Below are 18,966 nucleotides of genomic sequence, written 5' to 3' on the forward strand. Positions count from 1 at the left end.
TTACATCATTGCATTATGTGCTCCTAAATAAATCAGTAATCATTATATTATTGAAAACAGTTGACTCACTTATGTGTATATGGTATTGTGGTGATTTCTACAATTTTATAGATGATTGTGCAGAAGCAGAGGATGAGGAGTACCAAGACTATCAGGATCCTTATGATGATCCTGATATGTGTGGATGAGGTTATCTATCGCCTCTTTTGCGTAATAGACTACCATGTGTAGCCTGTCCTTTTATAAATTTTAAGACATGTATTTATGTGTTTTCTTGAAATGTAATATTTTACATTATGGTCTATATTACATTAAAAAAACTAGTTAGGTAATATCAATGCCGCATGTGACACATATGTTAATGTTTTGTGTGTATTTATTTTGTAAAAAACACATTGTTTATATTTATCTAGTTTGAAGTATTTTAGTTAAATGCTCTGATGTGTCACGAGGGAATTGTCCATGTCTTTCAAAAAAAACAAAGAATATACATATTTTTCGCTGCGAGATTTATCATCTCTGATGTTGTAATGTCACGTGGACATTGAAAATTTTCACTTGAGCACAACAGAGATAAGCATGGATATGGTTATAAATCCAGCTAAACTTGCTAGGAGAATTTTGCAATTGCCGATGCTTCTTTCAAGAGTGGTGCCTTGCTTCACAAAAAGAGTATTGGTCTAGGCGATCATTAATGTGCTCGGTGCAAACATGGCAACCAAGATTGGGATCATTCGTAACATTTGTTTTGTCTCTTCGACTTGTGTAACTGAGCATAGCATCCATGGATTAGTTGAGCCGGTTTTCACAGATGCTTTGGTAAGGAACCTGCTTCCATGCAACATTAAGTAAAATTAGGACAAAAATGGACTGCCAATTGATAAAAGTAAATTTTGAACTGATCATATATATATATACCTCAAGGTGGGTGTGGAATCAATTCTGAACTTTCCTTTCTTGGCATACTCTTCCAAGTCAAGCTCATATATAGAGCTCTTTCGGATCATCAGGGATACGCACCCTCCATTTATTTAAAGCTGCTACAATGATCGACCTTGGCCATCCTCGTGAAGGGATTGCCTGCGGGCACCTTGTGTCTGTAGAAGGATGTGCCTGCCAAGAAGATGGCAATGGATATTGCAAGTGTAAGAGTCGGAAGCGCATATCCTAAGGTCCATCCTACATTGTCTTGTACCCACACGTACAAGAGCCGTATTGTCAAAGAGTGTCCCGAAGAAGATGCTAAGCGTACATTCACCAATTGAAAAAGGACAACTTGTGAGCCTTATCCTTGTGGTCGAAATCATCGAATTGGTCTGCCCCGATGGTGGAGATATTGGGCTTGGTTCCACCTGTTTCAATGGCTAAGGTATAGAGTGCACCATAAGACTGTTAGAAATTGGGATGACAGATGAACTAGCAGTAGTCTTCTCTATGCAACTCTGAGGTTGAAAGAGGGAAAACAAAGTAAATAAAGTAAAAGAGAAATGATACGTGAGAAACAAATGAGATAGCATAGATAAAACTTATCTGAATAATTCATTAAGTAATACATTTAAATAGACTCTAACTAACAAACATACAACCCTACAAACAAGGACCCACTTGACCACAACTAATAACAACATGGACCATTATGTAACTCAGACTCCTAAACTAAAGGACTCAACGTGTACTAGGAGAAACTAACAAATAATAATGCTCAATACATGACTCACTTAACTAGCTAAGAAATAGGAAAAGTAACTTTTGCATTATTTCTAACACTCCCCGTTATTGCATAAAGTTTACAACTCCTAACATGTCTCTAAAACGAATGAATTTATCAGAAGGAACGAGCTTTGTGAATATATCTACAAGTTGATCATTGGTACCGCAATAGGACATCTTGATGCTTCCTTTGTCAACCAATTCTCTAATCAAATGATGTCTTGTCTCTATATGTATTGTGCGGCTGTGAGACATCGGGTTCTTTGTCATTGCAATGGTAGACTAATTGTCACAATGGTTAATTGTAGCTTCCTGTTGATGCTGCTTCATGTCTTCCAAAATTCTTCTTAGCCAAACAGCTTGACAAGCTATTGAAGTTACAGCAATATACTCATCTTCAGAAGATGACAATGCAGTAGATGGTTGCTTCTTTGAGCTCCAAGCAATTGCTGCTGAACCAAGGTTGAAGACGTACCATGTTGTGCTTCTACGATCAACCAATGAACCTGCCCAATGACTATTAGAAAATATGGAATGACATGAATGTTAAAGTTACTGCCACATGTATAAGAGTTCCTGTCATGCGTGCTCATGCTGAGAGTGTAAATCTTCAGTTTGAGAACCCCCTCGATGAGGTCGCAGCGAGGGATATTCTAAAGAAGGTTCCTGGTGTAGTGGTTATTTATGAGTCCTCAACCTCATCTTTGTTTGACACCTCCAATGGAGTAGGGAAGCGATTGGATGCCCGATCATCAATAACCACTACACCAAGAGCCTTCTTCAAAATATCCATCGCTGTGTCCTCATCAAGGGATATTCTGAAGAAGGCTCCTGCATGGTGTAATGGTTATTGATGATCGGGCATCCAATTGCTTCCCTACTCCATTGGAGGAGTCAAACATTGCAACATCATCCTTATTTGACACCTCCAATGGAGTAGGGAAGCGATTGGATGCCCGATCATCAATAACCACTACACCATGCAGGAGCCTTCTTCAAAATATCCCTTGATGAGGACACAGCGAGGGATATTTTGAAGAAGGCTCTTGGTGAAGTGGTTATTGATGATCGGGCTCCAATCGCTTCCCTACTCCATTGGAGGTGTCAAACAAAGATGATGTTGAGGACTCATCAATAACCACTACACCAGGAGCCTCCTTCAGAATATCCCTCGCTGTGACCTCATCAAGGGGGTTCTCAAACTAAAGATTTACATGCACTCTCAGCATGAGCACGCATGACAGGAACTCTTATACATGTGGCAGTAACTTTAACATTCATGTCATTCCATATTTTCTGATAGTCATTGGGCAAGTTCATTGGATGATCGTAGAAGCACAACAGGGTACGTCTTCAACCTTGGTTCAGCAGCAATTGCTTGGAGCTCAAAGAAGCAACCATCTACTGCATTGTCATCTTCTGAAGATGAGTATATTGCTGTAACTTCAATAGCTTGTCAAGCTGTTTGGCTAAGAAGATTTTGGAAGACATGAATGCAGCAACATCATCTTTGTTTGACACCTCCAATGGAGTAGGGAAGCGATTGGATGCCCGATCATCAATAACCACTACACCAGGAGCCTTCTTCAGAATATCCCTCGCTGTGTCCTCATTAAGGGGGTTCTCAAACTGAAGATTTACACTCTCAGCATGAGCACGCATGACAGGAACTCTTATACATGTGGCAGTAACTTTAACATTCATGTCATTCCATATTTTCCTTGTCTCTTTTACTAATTTCATTTCCTCCTCATTGTACCCATTCAACAGAACAGGGGCATTATGCAAGAACAAATTAAAAGCATACTGTTCCTTAGATTCTTCTATGGCAACCACAACATGGTCATACTTCTTAGGCATACTTCTCAGAATTTTTTCAACAACTTTCTGCTTAGATAAATTTTCACCAAATTTTTTGATTTGCTTCACAATATCCAGCATATTAGAGAAATAATCATGCATGAAATCCCTTTCTTTCATCATCAGACTTTCAAAATTTCTGCGAAGAGTTTGAAATTTTATTGTCAACACCTTTGGATTACCTTGATACCCATTCTGTAATGCATCCCAAGCATCCTTTGATTTTTCCTTGGCAGAATAAACCCAATGATTACTCAATGATTGCAACACAATGAAGACTCCTATGAACAAAAATTAGAAATTCAGTTTGAATTGAATGATGGAGATGAAAAAATTGATGCTGGTATTTATCGAAGTTTGACAGCCAGCTACACCCCTCAACAAAATGGGGTGGCGGAGAGGAAAAATAGAAGCATTGTGGAAATGACTAAATGCATGCTTAAAGCCAAAGGACTTCCAAAAAGCTTTTGAGCTGAAGCTGTTCATACAGCTGCCTACCTACTGAATCGAAGTCCTACATCGGCATTGCAACGTACACCAAACTCCTTTTGAAGCTTGGCATGGTTGGAAGCCCAAGGTAACTCATTTAATTTTAAGATTTTTGGTTGCATTGCTTATGCTCATGTTCCTTCTCAAAAGAGTCCCACATTACAGGATTTTCCTGACTTGTAAAGTTTATCACTCATGGGCATTTATCTTCTCTTAAGGTGTTTTTGGTGGTGAATTAGACCCATAAGTGTTTGATATATATAGTATAAGAGTTAGCTTTTGGGGTTGAGAGATGCCCAAAACCACCCAACAAAAACACGGCAAGCTGTAATGTCAAAGCCTTCTTAAGCCAGGAAGTGAAACAGCCAATGTTAATTAGCAATGACTTTCCCTGCCAATATAGTTAAACATACTTGTTTAGACACAAAAGATTTAACCAATTTGAACAATAATTTCTTGATCCTTGCCTAATTGTGGTTGGTCGTTCGACTGAGAAAATAATGTAGTAAGATATAAGAAGAATTTTCAGTACATAGTTGGCTTGGGTGGGCAAATCGGAATTGGCGCTACTTGTGTTTTGGGTATTTTTTGTTTTTGGTTTATAAAAGTGAATTTTTTTTTATTTTTTTTATTTTTTTTTTGTGTGTTTGTTAGTGTTTTTGGTTTGAGAGAATAAAACAAAAGACAGAGAATAAGAATTTTAACAAAGGGAAGCTCATCCCTTTCAATTTAATTGTCTATAACTACAACTGTCGGTCCAAATTACTTAAGCCACAGGGTGAAGACCCACCTTAATGTTTGAAGAATCTTTAAATTTCTTATTAATTAATTTATAATAAAATCCTTTACATATAGCACTGGCAGTGGCAATACCCTCTTATTATTTATTATATATTAAGTTATGACAGTAAATTAAAATCCTATTATTTCTAATAAATGCACAAATTTTATGAGTAATTAATCTCTTGTACGTACTTTTATAATAAGAACCATTGGTCATATATGCACATGCATTTCCTAAGATTTTTTCACCCTAGCTATTTGAAATCCATAATTTACGTAACAATACTTTATACAATATCCTACTATAATTTTATATATATTGATTATTGACGACCTACCTTAGGACTTTCTGATTAGCTATTAATTGTTAATTCCGCCACAGCTAGCCTGGCTCCCCTAGTCCCCTCTTCAGCGAGTCCGTGACTAGAGACATGAGAAAGTTCCTAATTAACATTAACAATACTTTCTTTCTTGTTTTTATTTTCCACTTGGCAATTAGTTTTTAAATTCCAACCTACTCACCCAACTTGTTTTATTTTTCTTCCCTTCTGCCTAGCTACTTGCTCGTATATCACTATCCTCGTGTGTGTGTGTCTATATATATATATATATATATATATAAAACAACACAAAACATAAAAAAAAGGTTAGGGTTGGCCACCCCCATATATATATATATATATATATATATATATTTAATATTTTAATATTTCTATGATTTTTAAATTTAATTGTTATTATTTTTTAATTGAAAATATAATACTTGACAAGGATATTATATGAATATTTCAATAAATGTGGTCTTTTTAGCACTTTTTAGTAGTTTGGACGGTCATAATGCGAGGGTTGGTAGTTTAGGAAGTTACTTTAAAAACGATTGATAATTTGAGAGCTCAAATATAATTTTCCAAACATAATAGAATTTCTATTTAAATTCGTGTATTGGTCAATATAAAACAAAATATGCGTAAAAAATTGTTCAATATAAACAGGCCACCGGCCGGCAACATGTTATCAAGAAGAGAAAGGGTAGAGATGAGACAATGATTGGGACGTACCGAAATATAAAGTATGCAGGCAATGACAAACGTCCAGTAACGGCTGAGATGAGCATTAGCGACGTAAGTACTTAAGATTGGAGTGATCCAAACAGTTCGGACCCAACTGATGACATTGTTGGAAGTGGTGACGGTGCCCTGGCCGGTGGAACTTCTTTATTAAATACAAAATCATATTGAAAGATATACCATAATACGCCATGCGTACGAAAACCTCTTACACTGCACATATACATCACCAATTTGCATGTACTAGTTGAGAATTGGGTTAAAGCATAAAGAAAAGAGGCTGGGGGCAAATCTGGAATTTTATTTATTTTATTTTTTGTTTTAAAAAAACTGTTCTTTTACGCTTAGCTTGATTAGATGGAGAATCATCTTATAGTAATAGTTTGTTTAATTTATAGCTACATGTGAAAAAATAAAAATGCATGCATTTTCCTTTTCTTTTCTTGTTTTTTTTTTTTTTTAATTTATTTATTCATTTATTTATGTACCGTCAATGTGGAGTGATACGTGGACAATGTGAGTTTGCATAATTAATAGAGAGAAAGAAAGAGTACGAACTCCCAAAAAAAAAAAAAAAAAAAAAAAAGTAGTAAAAGATGGAGGTTTGATTCCTACACTTCATTGGTACAACAATTGTACAACAGTCCCTCACATGGGGGTGGGCCCCACACACTAGACCCCACCCCATGTGAAGGACTGTTGTGTAATTGTTGTAGTGGTGTTGTAAATCCATCATTTTCCATAAAAGATGAGCAGTGCTAAGGAGAAGCAGAATTTTCGGAATTCATCCAGAAATTTTGCTTATCAATGGCATTTCTATAATTATTTATAATTACAAAAATGCCATTAATAAGCAAAATTTCCGAATAAACTTCTCTCAAGTATTACCCGTAAAAGATGGGCACGAGCTAATCAAGAGTATTCACAGTAATTTCTTTAAAGAAAGCTATTTCTTAAAATTTAAGAAAAATTTTAAGCAAAAAATAGTTTTGTTTCCTATATTTAAGGAAAATAGATAGAAAGGTAAGAGAGGCTGTTAGGAATACTCTAACATGTTTCATTTATTACAATCAGCTAGCAATGCAAAAAGAAAGCCTGAAACAATAAAAACAACTTTATTGTTCCCTTCTTCTCTCATTTTCTCTTTATATTTATTGCTCTTACCTTTCTCTTTTTAGTTTTGTTTTTTTTTTTTTTTTTTGTAAATGTTTTCCGACCAGATCAGCAATTTTAGCATATTTGCTATGCATTCTTTCATTTACATACGTACTGTGTCGTTCATCTCCTCTCTGATTGCTGCTGTTGTTTGCCGGTTGTGTTTTTACTTTGAATAAGAGTTTTCTTCTCCTTAGATCTGTCATCATAAACGATTTATGAGATGAAGATTAGTCAGGTGTGAGGGGTTATCTCTCATTGCATGGATAATTCGGTATGAAGGGTTATCCCTCACAGCCTGTTTAAATAAATTTTTCTAGGATATTTGGCTACCATTTCTTAGATCTAGTTTGCTCAGAGCAGATCGGCTCTTTAACTATTTTTGTACATGGGTTAGCAAAAAATGAAAGTCATAGATAGCAATTTATTGTAAGAATTCTGTTTGTATCTATGACTTTATAACCTCATAGCATATGACTATGATTTTGCAGAACTTTACGCTTTGTGATACAAGATAAAGCTTTATACTCGTGATCTATAATCAATGAAATACTCAGATCTTTCATTCAAAAAAAACTTCATACTAAGTCATAAGTATTGTATACAAAAGTTACATGTCTATAAAATCATCTTTAAAAATAAATTTTCTTTCGAATACAAAAATGTTCTAGTTTGCTATAGACATATACAAAAAATAATTAATAAATAAATCAAAAAAAGAACTTTGTATCTCCTTCGAATTGTGATCAACGCGCGACGGTCTTTCATGGTATAAAATTCATCCATAATCATTTCTGTAGTGAAATCCTAAGCAATTTCTTTCTCAATATAAACTAGTATATGATATGCTAGAAACTCGTCTTCCATTCTACTTTGTAATCTAGTTTTTACTAGTAAAGTAAATTTTTAGGGGGATTGAATTACATTTTTGCTGTGGTCATCATATAATTAACCTTTAAAAAATAACTTTTTTCAAGAGTTTTGAAATTTTTTGGAGGGCCATAGACCCCCCACCCTCAATGTGCTTCCGCCCTTGCCTTTTAGGATACACAAAGTAGGTTGGTTATGGGTAGGAGTGTACAACTGGGGTATCTTGTTTTTTCCATTTCAATAACTGAAACTGGTACCGGTTACGGTTTTTACCAATCGTTGGTTATCTAGTTATTATCTGAATAACCGGTTTTCATATATTGTTGAATTTTTTGGGTTTTTTTTTTTTTTAATTCAATATTCAATACTAAATACTAAAAAAGAATAATATCATTTCGTGGTCTTTTTATTTCATGATATCATATATACACCACGAAAAAGAAAGGATTGAATCTTGGCCCCTCAAATAATTAACAGAACATGTAAATAAATGGTGTTAGACAAGGAAAAAAAGACATCAAATAATAGTCAGATTTGTAAAATAATGAAGGATTTGATGGAGTAACCAGAGACATTGTTATGGATTTTGGAAAAAACGCTGAGATTCACGATTTACGAAGAAACAGAGAGAGAGAGAGAGAGAGAGAGAGAGAACGGTGGTTGATTTTTCCGTGAAGGAAATGTTGGCGTTTGGGATTAATTTACGCAAAAAGGACGTGCTCTTTATACTTAATTAATCAGTTTTGGAAAGTGATTAGTAAAAAATTGCTGTTATGTTGAAGGTGTTTTGGTTCTGCCCCCCCACCCCCGAAGCATTGCCTCGGTGCTTCCCCCGTTTGGATCTGCATTAACCTGGTTTTGTACTGTAACTGAAGCCTAAAACAGAGTTATTTCGAAGGTTTTTGCTTTTTTTTTTGGTTTAGAATTAGGATTAATATTATTTTCCTTTTCTTTTGGTAATATATATATAATAAAAAAGGTTATCAATTACTTAGTTATTAACTGATTTTTTAAAATGCTATGACGGATAACCATAATTGATTTTTCAATTAGTGATTGTTGATAGTTGTTAGCTGTTAATAATTATTTTCAATTAATATTCACCTAGCTTGTATACTCCTACTAGCAAGTGGTTCATCGATCTACCATGCTTGGATCGGCGGACCAGATTCCCTTTTTCGACAGCCATACTTTTTGCTTCTACAGAGTTTTACAGGGAATCAGCGGTCCTCCCCCCACCGTTTGAACTCTCCGGCCTCCACCATTTTTATACATTTATACAAATTTTGTCTACTAGTTGGTGTCCCACCCTTTTGTTTTTTCCATTGCTTTATTTTATTTATTTCCGCTTGTGGTACCTCTCAACTTGCCAACCGTAGTGGGCCATTGCGTAATACTTGTACACTTTATTTAATTAAATGAGTCAGACTCATCAACTCTAACCTGTTAATTTTGTAATCGATTTGCTACAAGTTAGCAGATTGTGTCAAAAATTATTAGCTTTAGTGTCACATGTTTTGTTCGAATAGTATCGATGCATAGATATAAGATTATTTAGGTCAACTCTAACTAGGATTGGCAATTTTTGACACGACCCGCGAACCCGACACGAACACGACACGAAAAAACCGGGTTTGGGTTTGTTATAATCGGGTTCGGGTCATAATCGGGTTGACCCGATTATGACCCGATTATAATCGTGTTTGGCGGGTCAACCCGCGGGTTGACCCGCCGACCCGATTGCACGGGTTGACCCGATAACACGATTACCCGCCAACACGATTATAACCCGATTACCCGGGTTGACCCGCCAACACGATTATAACCCGATTAAAAAAAAATGAAGGTAAAAAAAAAAAAAAAAAAAAAATTAAAGGTTAAAACATGTGAAAACAGTGAAATTGATGCCGTGTCGGGTCGGGTCGGGTCGGGTCGTGTCGGGTAAACGGGTGACACGTTTTTTAGTCGGGTTTGTCGGGTCGTGTTCGGGTTACCCGATTATTAATCGGGTCGTGTTCGGGTCACGTGTCACAACCCGATTAATAATCGGGTCGGGTTCGGGTTGACACGTTTATATAATCGGGTCAGTCGGGTTGACCCGAACCCGACCCGTGAACCCGAATTGCCAACCCTAACTCTAACCCGACCAATTTAATTAAATAATTCAGACCTTTCAACATTACTCACTAATTTAATTTTAAATTCACAAATTATACTAAAAATTAGCAGCCCGAGGTGTGACCACAATTTGTCAACTGTATCTTTGGCCTTTGCTTTAACCTGCAATTTTTTATTTATATTTATTTATTTATTTTTATAGATACTTGAGTAACCAATTACAACAAGAAATTAAAAATACAAACACAGTAGGGCCTGGGCAACCCAAAAAGTAAACTATGAATGAAAGTACGCAGGGGCAATGCTTCCGAAGATGCGAACCCTTTGACTCGAAACACGGATGCCACTAAGTCGGGGTCACCAGTAAAGGTGATTTGACAAGTGTATTGAGTCACAAAGACCCAACAACAAAAACAGGGGTAAACAGTAAGAGAGGAGTACAACAAAACAACCCAGAAATACAATAAAAAAATAGCACAAACAGTAAAATAAGCAGCAGAAGTCCGGTTGATAGAGGAGTGGGAGCCTTCCTTGACAGCGCGTGAGATCCACGCGCCGCCAAGGGGAGGCCTCTCATCATCAGGAAACACCGGTTTTACCCGGAACCACCGATGGCCTAAGCGTTGGGAGGCTGAGGGAACGGACGTGTTCGCCACGCGCCGGCGAGAATGAAGAACTTGTTGGCGCGTGTAGGCCACGCGCTGGTGGGCAGGAGGCGGTGGAAAGATTGGAGACCATCGGTGGAAGCCGAGGACGCCGGAGAACCCTTTGGTGAGGAGCGTATCTTGTAAAAATCGAAGGAGGATAGTAGATCTAAATCCAAAAATTTCAATCAAAAAACATTTCCAAAAATTATAGAGAACACGGTGAGGGATGGAGGGAAAAACCATAAACAAACGCTGTGTGGTGACAAACCAGAAAACAAGTAAAGTAGTAAAAGGATAGATGGATAGATGGAGCTGATGCCTTATCTCTAATGGCTTAAAAAACTGAAGCTTTTGCCTTATCTCTAATAGCTTAAAAAACTGTAAACATGTAGGATGGATGACGGAAGGTAAGAAGTATGGGTGGTTGGGAGGTGGGGTGGGTAGATGAAGTATGGAATGGAGATGGATGATGGGGTGGGTAGTTAATCTAAAATAAAATAAGATAAAACCACATAATAGGCATGAGAATTGCTTGATTAAAATCTCTATTATTCATGGTATGTTTGAAAAATGTTTGTACAAAACAGAGTAGTGGGTTATTAATTTTGAAATTAGTAACTAAAAAGTGATGATGTGATATAAAATAAATTTTAGTGAGACAATTTCTTATATTTAAATATTAATCAAATAATATTTATTTAAAATTATTCTTCTCACTTTTAAGGATGCAAAATTATTTATTAAGTTTTTCTATTTAAATTTTTCTAATATTTTCTTTTCAATTGACAATATGGCTAATTAATCCACTTAACCTTTCTTGTAACACATTTGCTTAATGGTTTATCGTTTTTATATTATCCTGAAAAATAAAACCTTCTTAAAATACAAGCAGCTTTTAAAAATCAAGGTGTATTAATTTTATAAGGCAATATTTTATAATATTCATAGTTTAATAACAAAAAATGAAAAGAGAAAAACAAGCCATTGATGCTCAATGGGTGTGATTGATCAATGTCAATTTGGCATGTGAAATCACTTAAATCAATAGGCCACAATTTTTTTAAAAAAAAACAAAACAAAAAAAAAAAAAAAAACTCGGCCATTTCCTTATTTAAAGGGTTAGGAACCCTAGGATAGGTCATTTACTCCCCTCAGCCAGCTAGAGAGAGAGAGAGAACCCATTTTTAGGGTTTCTGGTGACTTTGAAGATAAATACCTACACTCTTCTTGATGCATAAACCGAAACCCTACCAGTTATTTATGGTTGGTTTATTAACATTGTTTAGTTGTTTAAATGTAGAATCTAGTTTGAGTTTGGTTGTTTTAAAGGAAAGGCAGAGACTTTATGTATTGTTTATAATTTCAAATCTTTATATATTGGTGCAAGACTAGGTTTAAGAAGTTGTTTATAAACCATGATTGAACAATTTGTTAGTGTCGTGGTGCATGGAAGAGACTATGCCGCCATAATGATGTTCATCTGTCATGATTCACACTAGTATATTATAAGGTTATAAGGTTATCTAATCCTAATCCTCTTAAATTATTGGTCAAATAAGAAAAGTGGTTTCTATTGCATGGACTCTTACTTTGATGGGAAGTTGAGTTATAGTTTTTCTTTTTTTTTTCAAAGGAAAGTTGAGTTATAGTTGAATATGTTAGAAATAATTTTATACATGAAATTATTTTAACCTAACATGCGCAGTGGAAATAATAAAACATAGAAGAGTTTTTAGGCATACCTCCGGCCATTGTTGCTCAAGCACTTCTTCAGAACTTCTAGGAACAAAATATGAGTGTTTTCTAACCTATGCCTATTGCTTGATGGCTGTACTGATGGTGTACACAGGCACTTTATTTATAGGCTAGGTTAGGGACCCTTAAAATGGTAAACACCGTATTTGTTTCCTTCCATCAAGGAAACAATATCGTTAATTGATTTTAAAATCAATTAACCGATTCCATATTTACGGTAATCTAAATTAATAGAAATATCCATAATACCGTATATGTTTATTATTAAAATAATAAACATAGTAAACACCGTAAATGTGATATAAAGGCCACAACCAAAAAGGAATAATATATATTACATTCTCCCACTTGGACTTTATAACACATGACCATATGGTATTAGGTTCTTTAGTTTTGGCCAATCTTTTATGGAATCCTCCAACTCAGTTAAGAAGTGTTTCACACGAATCATGGCGGTAAAACCATTATAAAAGTAGGTCGTCCCTTCCATGTATCACAATGTAAACCACTCCTTACATGAGTACCTTATGGATAATCAAGCTTTATGAATGAACTTCCTATAAGTCATTCGGGTCCAACTTTATTTATCCTCATGGATAAAAATAACGAATGTGCACAATAAACTTTATTAAAATAACTTTATGTCTATAGATCAAAATGAGTACAAAACGAATCAACAAGTCCCATATGGTCCACATGACCTTTAAACTGTTTTACTGGTAAACCTTTTGTCATGAGGTCCTATAAGTCATTCGGGTCCAACTTTATTTATCCTCATGGATAAAAATAACGAATGTGCACAATAAACTTTATTAAAATAACTTTATGTCTATAGATCAAAATGAGTACAAAACGAATCAACAAGTCCCATATGGTCCACATGACCTTTAAACTGTTTTACTGGTAAACCTTTTGTCATGAGGTCCGCAACCATTGATTCTGTACTAATATGCTCAATGACAACTTCATGTCTCTTAATGTTATCTCTAACACTAAGATACTTGATGTCGATGTGCTTATTTCTGCTTCCACTTTTGTTATTCTTAGAGAAGAAAACCGCAGCAGAATTATCGCAAAAAATCTTAATGGGTCTTGCTATTGAATTGACAATCTTTAGTCCACCAATGAAGTTTCTTAACCACAATGCCTGTGTAGTGGCTTCATAGCATGCAATGAACTCTGCCTCCATGGTAGATGTAGCAACTATAGTCTGCTTGCTGCTTTTCCAAGATATAGCCCCTCCAGCTAGAAGAAAGATATATCCTGAAGTAGACTTTCTGCTATCTACACATCCAGCAAAGTCTGAATCTGTATACCCAAAGACCTCCAAACTATCAGCGTGCTTGAAAGTCAAACTGTAACCCTTGGTTCCTTGCAAGTATCTCATGACCCTCTTGGCAGCTTTCCAATGTTCTAATCCTGGATTACTTTGGTACCGTCCCAGTATTCCAACCGCTAATGCAATATCAGGTCTGGTGCAGACTTGAGCATACATCAGGCTTCCCACCGCAGATGCATATGGGATACTTTTCATCTGTTGTTGTTCCAACTCATTTTTGGGACACTGGTCTTTACTGAATCTTTCTCCTTTAGAAATAGGTGCCACACTAGACCTACAGTCACTCATCTTGAATCTCTCTAAAACCTTTTCAATGTAGGCCCTCTGAGACAGTCTTAATATTTTCTGTTGTCTGTCTCTGTGAATCTCTATGCCAATGACATAAGAGGCTTCACCCAAATCCTTCATTTCAAAGCTTTGAGAGAGTAACTGCTTAGTTTCATGTAGCAAACCTAAATCATTGCTTGCAAGTAAAATATCATCTACATACAGGACTAGAAATATCACTTTACTCCCACTGACCTTAAGGTATATGCATTGATCAACAAGGTTCTCAATAAATCCAAATGAGGTAATAACCTTGTGAAACTTAATATACCATTGACGGGAGGCCTGTTTTAGTCCATATATAGATTTCTTCAACTTGCAAGCTCTCTTGCTATCATCATCGAAGCCTTCGGGTTGTTTCATATAAACCTCTTCATCAAGATCCCCATTCAGAAATGCTGTTTTCACATCCATCTGGTGTAACTCTAAGTCAAAATGAGCTACTAATGCCATGATTATCCTAAATGAATCCTTCTTTGATACTGGAGAGAAGGTTTCGTGATAATCAATGCCTTCCTTTTGAGTGAAACCCTTGGCCACAAGTCTAGCCTTATATCGTTCAACATTACCAGAAGCATCCCTTTTGGTTTTGTAAACCCATTTGCAGCCTATGGCTTTAGCTCCCTTTGGTAAGTCAACGAGATCCCAGACTTGGTTTTTAGCCATGGGTTCCATCTCTTCCTTCATGGCATCGTACCATAGTGTGGAGTTATCCCCACTCATGGCTTGTGAAAACACACTTGGATCATCCTTAGATCCAACATCAAAGTCAGACTCTTGGAGGTATACAACATAATCTGTAGAGATTGCTGGTCTCCTTATTCTAGAGGACTTTCTTAATTCTACTTCCTCTGCATTTTGCAATGGGAGAGTAGACTCATTCTGAACCTGTTCTGTATGAGTTGGTTGTTCTAGAACTGGTTGTGGCTCAGGAGGATCAAATTGATCTCCCTGTTCTTCATGAGCCGGTTGTTCTAGAACTGATTGTAGCTCAGGATAATCAATCTGATTTTCCCTGAATACAATCAATCTTCCTCTGTGAGGAGGAGATTTGGCCAACTCTCGTGCTTCCACTAATTTTATCCTATGTGGATGAGCACTCCCACTAGGTTCAGCATCCTCTAGAAACTTTGCATTTATAGACTCAACAATCCTAGTACTGTGAGAAGGACAGTAAAACCTGAATCCCTTTGAGTTTACCGCATAGCCAATAAAATAACCTCTGGTTGTCCTTGGGTCAAGTTTCTTCATGTTCGGATTGTAAATCCTCACTTCAGCAGGACAACCCCATATGTGTATGTGATTTAAACTTGGTTTCCATCCCTTCCATAATTCAAAAGGTGTCTTGGGGACAGCCTTAGATGGAACCCGGTTTAATACATACACAGCAGTTTTTAAGGCTTCACTCCACAAAAACAAAGGCAATTCAGAATTACTAAGCATGCTCCTGACCATGTCCATAAGTGTGCGATTCCTTCTTTCTGCTACACCATTTTGTTGTGGTGTGCCAGGCATTGTGTATTGAGCAACAATACCTTCTTCTTGAAGGAATTACGCAAATGGACCGATCATTTGTCCCTTTTCTGTGTACCTGCCGTGGTACTCTCCGCCTCTATCAGATCTCACGATCTTGATTTTCTTTTCCTTTTGCTTCTCCACTTCCACCTTATAGGTTTTGAAGGCATTTAGCGCTTCAGCCTTGTCAGTTAGGAAGTAGAGATACATATATCGCGTATGGTCATCAATAAAAGATATGAAATATCTTTGACCATTGAGGCAGGGAGTAGAAAAAGGTCCACAGATATCTGTGTGCACGATTTCAAGAATCTCAGAACTCCTTCTGGCACCTTTAGTGGTCTTGTTGGTTTGCTTTCCCTTTATGCAATCCACACAAGTACCAAAATTAGTAAAGTCAAGAGTTTGTAAAACTCCATCACTTACTAATCTTTTGATTCTCTCTATAGAGATATGTCCCAATCTCCTGTGCCATAGCCAAGCGGAGTTCTCATCTACAAGGTTTCTCTTTATGTCAATATCAGTATGCAATGATAAATAACTGTTCTCAAAGTTGGGATCTAAAGAAAGTTTGTATAGACCATCAATTTTTATTCCACCACCAACAAAATTATTATTTCTAAAAATACTGAAAATTGAGTTAATAAACCAAAAACCGTATCCAAATACATCAAGTTTTGAAATAGAAATTAAATTTCTAGAAAATGATGGAATATAAAAAACATTCTCAAGGTCTAGTACATATCCAGTTTTTAAAATAAGTCTGTAAGTCCCAATTGCTACGACCGGTGAGAACAATTTATTTCCCGAGTAAACACGTTGCTCACTTCTTATCGGCTTCCTTGTTTTGAGAAATCCCTGCAATGTATTCACAATGTGGATTGTAGAACCAGAATCAATCCACCATGTATTGCAAGGAGCCTCAACAAAAAAAGATTCATGACATACAAAAGATATGAGATTACCTTTCTTTTCCAGCCATTTAATGTATTTCTGGCATTCTTTCTTCATGTGCCCCTCCTTCTTGCAAAAGAAACAAGCATCCTTATTGCCTTTGAATGACACCTTGTTTCCTTTCTTGGAGTGGTGGGCAGCCTTGCCTTTCTTAGTCTTTGCTTTAGCACGAGCAACCAAGTGAACACTTTCTGGTTTCTCGTGTTTCAATCTCTCTTCCTCTTGAACACACATGGTCAAGAATTCATTAATTGACCAGTTATCCTTATGTGTGTTGTATGAAATCTTAAAGGGACCATACTGAGGAGGAAGAGAGTTGAGAACCAAATGGACCAAGAAGGATTCGGAAATCTCAACCTCAAGGGACTTTAATTGAGCTGCTATATCCCTCATTTCCATGATGTGCTCACGCACACCTTTGGAACTATCGAAGGCTTGACTTGATAGTCTATTCATTAGAGTGCTGGCCATGGCTTTAGTTGAACTCACAAACTGTGCTTCAACGGCTTTCAAAAAGTCCTTAGCCTTAGAACATTCAGGGATAGAACCCCTAATGCCTTTGGCAATGTGAGATTTCATAAACATTAAGCTGAGGCGATTGGATCGCTCCCACCTTTCATGTTTAGCTATCTCTAATGCTGTACTGGTAGCCGTTAAAGCGGGTGGTTCATCCGTCCGGAATGCCAAGTCTAATTCCAAACACCCTAATGTAAAGAGTAAGTTCTCTTTCCATTCAGCAAAATTATTGCCATTGAGTTTCGGAACATGAAAAGTACCGTCAAATAATCCAGCAGGTATAGCTGCAAGAACCAAGGAAAAAACAAAACTACTTAATTGCTATGAAGTGACTTTAATTTAAATCAGCCAATGCTAATTTAAATAGTAAACTTCAACCTACCTGTGGGCAAAGGTTGCATCACGCATGAAATTTACTCTTTATTAATAAGACTAAACCAAATTTGAATATTAGTAAGCAAAATCCTCCGTACCTGTGGGCCTAAGAGAAATTTTTCTTCTAATATTAAATTTGTTATCTTATTCTAATTAAGTCATAAAAATAAAAACCTTCCCTATGGGGATAAGTAATTAAATTTATGAATTAATTACAACACAATGTTAATATTTCTATATGAAGTTCATATAATTAAACTTGATGCAATTATTATTCAAAATTTTGGACGCTGTGGCTCTCCAAAATTATCATAATAATTGCGACTTCATTAACATCTAATGACTTTATAGATGCCCACAAATGACCCTAGGAATAAGATAAACCAACACGTAAATGAGGTAAATAGCATTCTCCAAGGTGTAAGCAGATGAGCTCCCAGGAAAGTGAGGGGGGTCACACCGGACACACTTAAATCCCAAGACTTTCCTTGCCAGAACTTTCCCCGACATTGCATTCTCAGATAGCGCCATAAACCCACACTAACATATTAGGTTTTGCTAATTATCCCTTAGGTCTAGGCATCAACCAATTTATAAATATACAATTATGTATTAAACAAATTATTTCAATACACAATAATTTAAACCTTAAAGTAAATAAAATTAACAAGACACAATAAACATATAGCCCAATGGTTCATCATGTAGCCTTAAGCCCCTTTACACTTAGTGAACCAAAACCCCATAAGGCCCCAGCCCCTTTTTTTTTTTTTTTTTTATTGAACAGGCCCAGTTCTGGATTGGGCTGACCCACGGGTCAGCCCACTTAATGTCAGGTTGGGTTCTGGATTGGGCTGACCCGTATGGGTCAGCCCACTTGATGTGGGGTTGGGTTTTAAACCCTACCCATATAATAACCCGACCCGACCCGACATGTTCTTTTGGGTTGAAACCCTAGCCACCACCCTTGCCGCCGCCAAGCCTGCCGCCGCCACCCTTCACTCCGGATGCGGCAGCCAAGATAGGCCGCCACTGTGATGAGTCCGGCGACCCATATGGGTCGCTGTTTGCTGGAGAAGCAGCGGCCATAAGGCCGCTGCCTGGAGCACTGTCGGCGACCCATGGGTCGCCGACTTCTGGAGAAGCAGCGGCCTAAAGGCCGCTGCTTGCAGCGCTGTCGGCAACCCTTGGGTCGCCGATTGCTGGAGAAGCAACGGCCTAGTGCTCTTCGGCGACCCAAAGGTCGCCGATTACTGGAGGTGCAGCGGCCTTTCGGCCGCTGCTCGCGGCGTTGTCGGCGACCCTTGGGTCGCCGACTACTGGTAATGCTCGTTGACAGGGGGAAATTTTCGGGGTTTTTCCAACAAGGGCAAAGGGCAATTTTCCAATGAACAGTAAATACATAGCATAAACGATGCGTTTCATCACAGTATGTAGACAAAAAGGCAATACTCAATATTGCAATTCAGAACCAAAATATTGCAAT

The 18,966-nt window shown here is 37.0% G+C and overlaps 1 protein-coding gene and 1 pseudogene across 1 annotated transcript; both read right to left on the reverse strand.

The window, feature by feature from the left end:
- Window positions 1-533: 533 nt before the first annotated feature.
- On the reverse strand, window positions 534-2,503 carry LOC133872135 (protein NRT1/ PTR FAMILY 5.2-like; annotated as a pseudogene).
- Window positions 2,504-16,458: 13,955 nt separating this feature from the next.
- LOC133872322 (uncharacterized) lies at window positions 16,459-18,569 on the reverse strand. Its single transcript, XM_062309844.1, has 3 exons — window positions 18,446-18,569; window positions 16,688-17,389; window positions 16,459-16,493 (listed from the first exon to the last, which is right to left on the reverse strand). Exons 1-3 carry the CDS (start codon window positions 18,567-18,569, stop codon window positions 16,459-16,461), a joined length of 861 nt encoding a protein of 286 aa, XP_062165828.1.
- Window positions 18,570-18,966: the final 397 nt, after the last annotated feature.

This window comes from Alnus glutinosa, chromosome 1, assembly GCF_958979055.1.
Source record: "Alnus glutinosa chromosome 1, dhAlnGlut1.1, whole genome shotgun sequence".
NCBI classification, from domain to species: domain Eukaryota; kingdom Viridiplantae; phylum Streptophyta; class Magnoliopsida; order Fagales; family Betulaceae; genus Alnus; species Alnus glutinosa.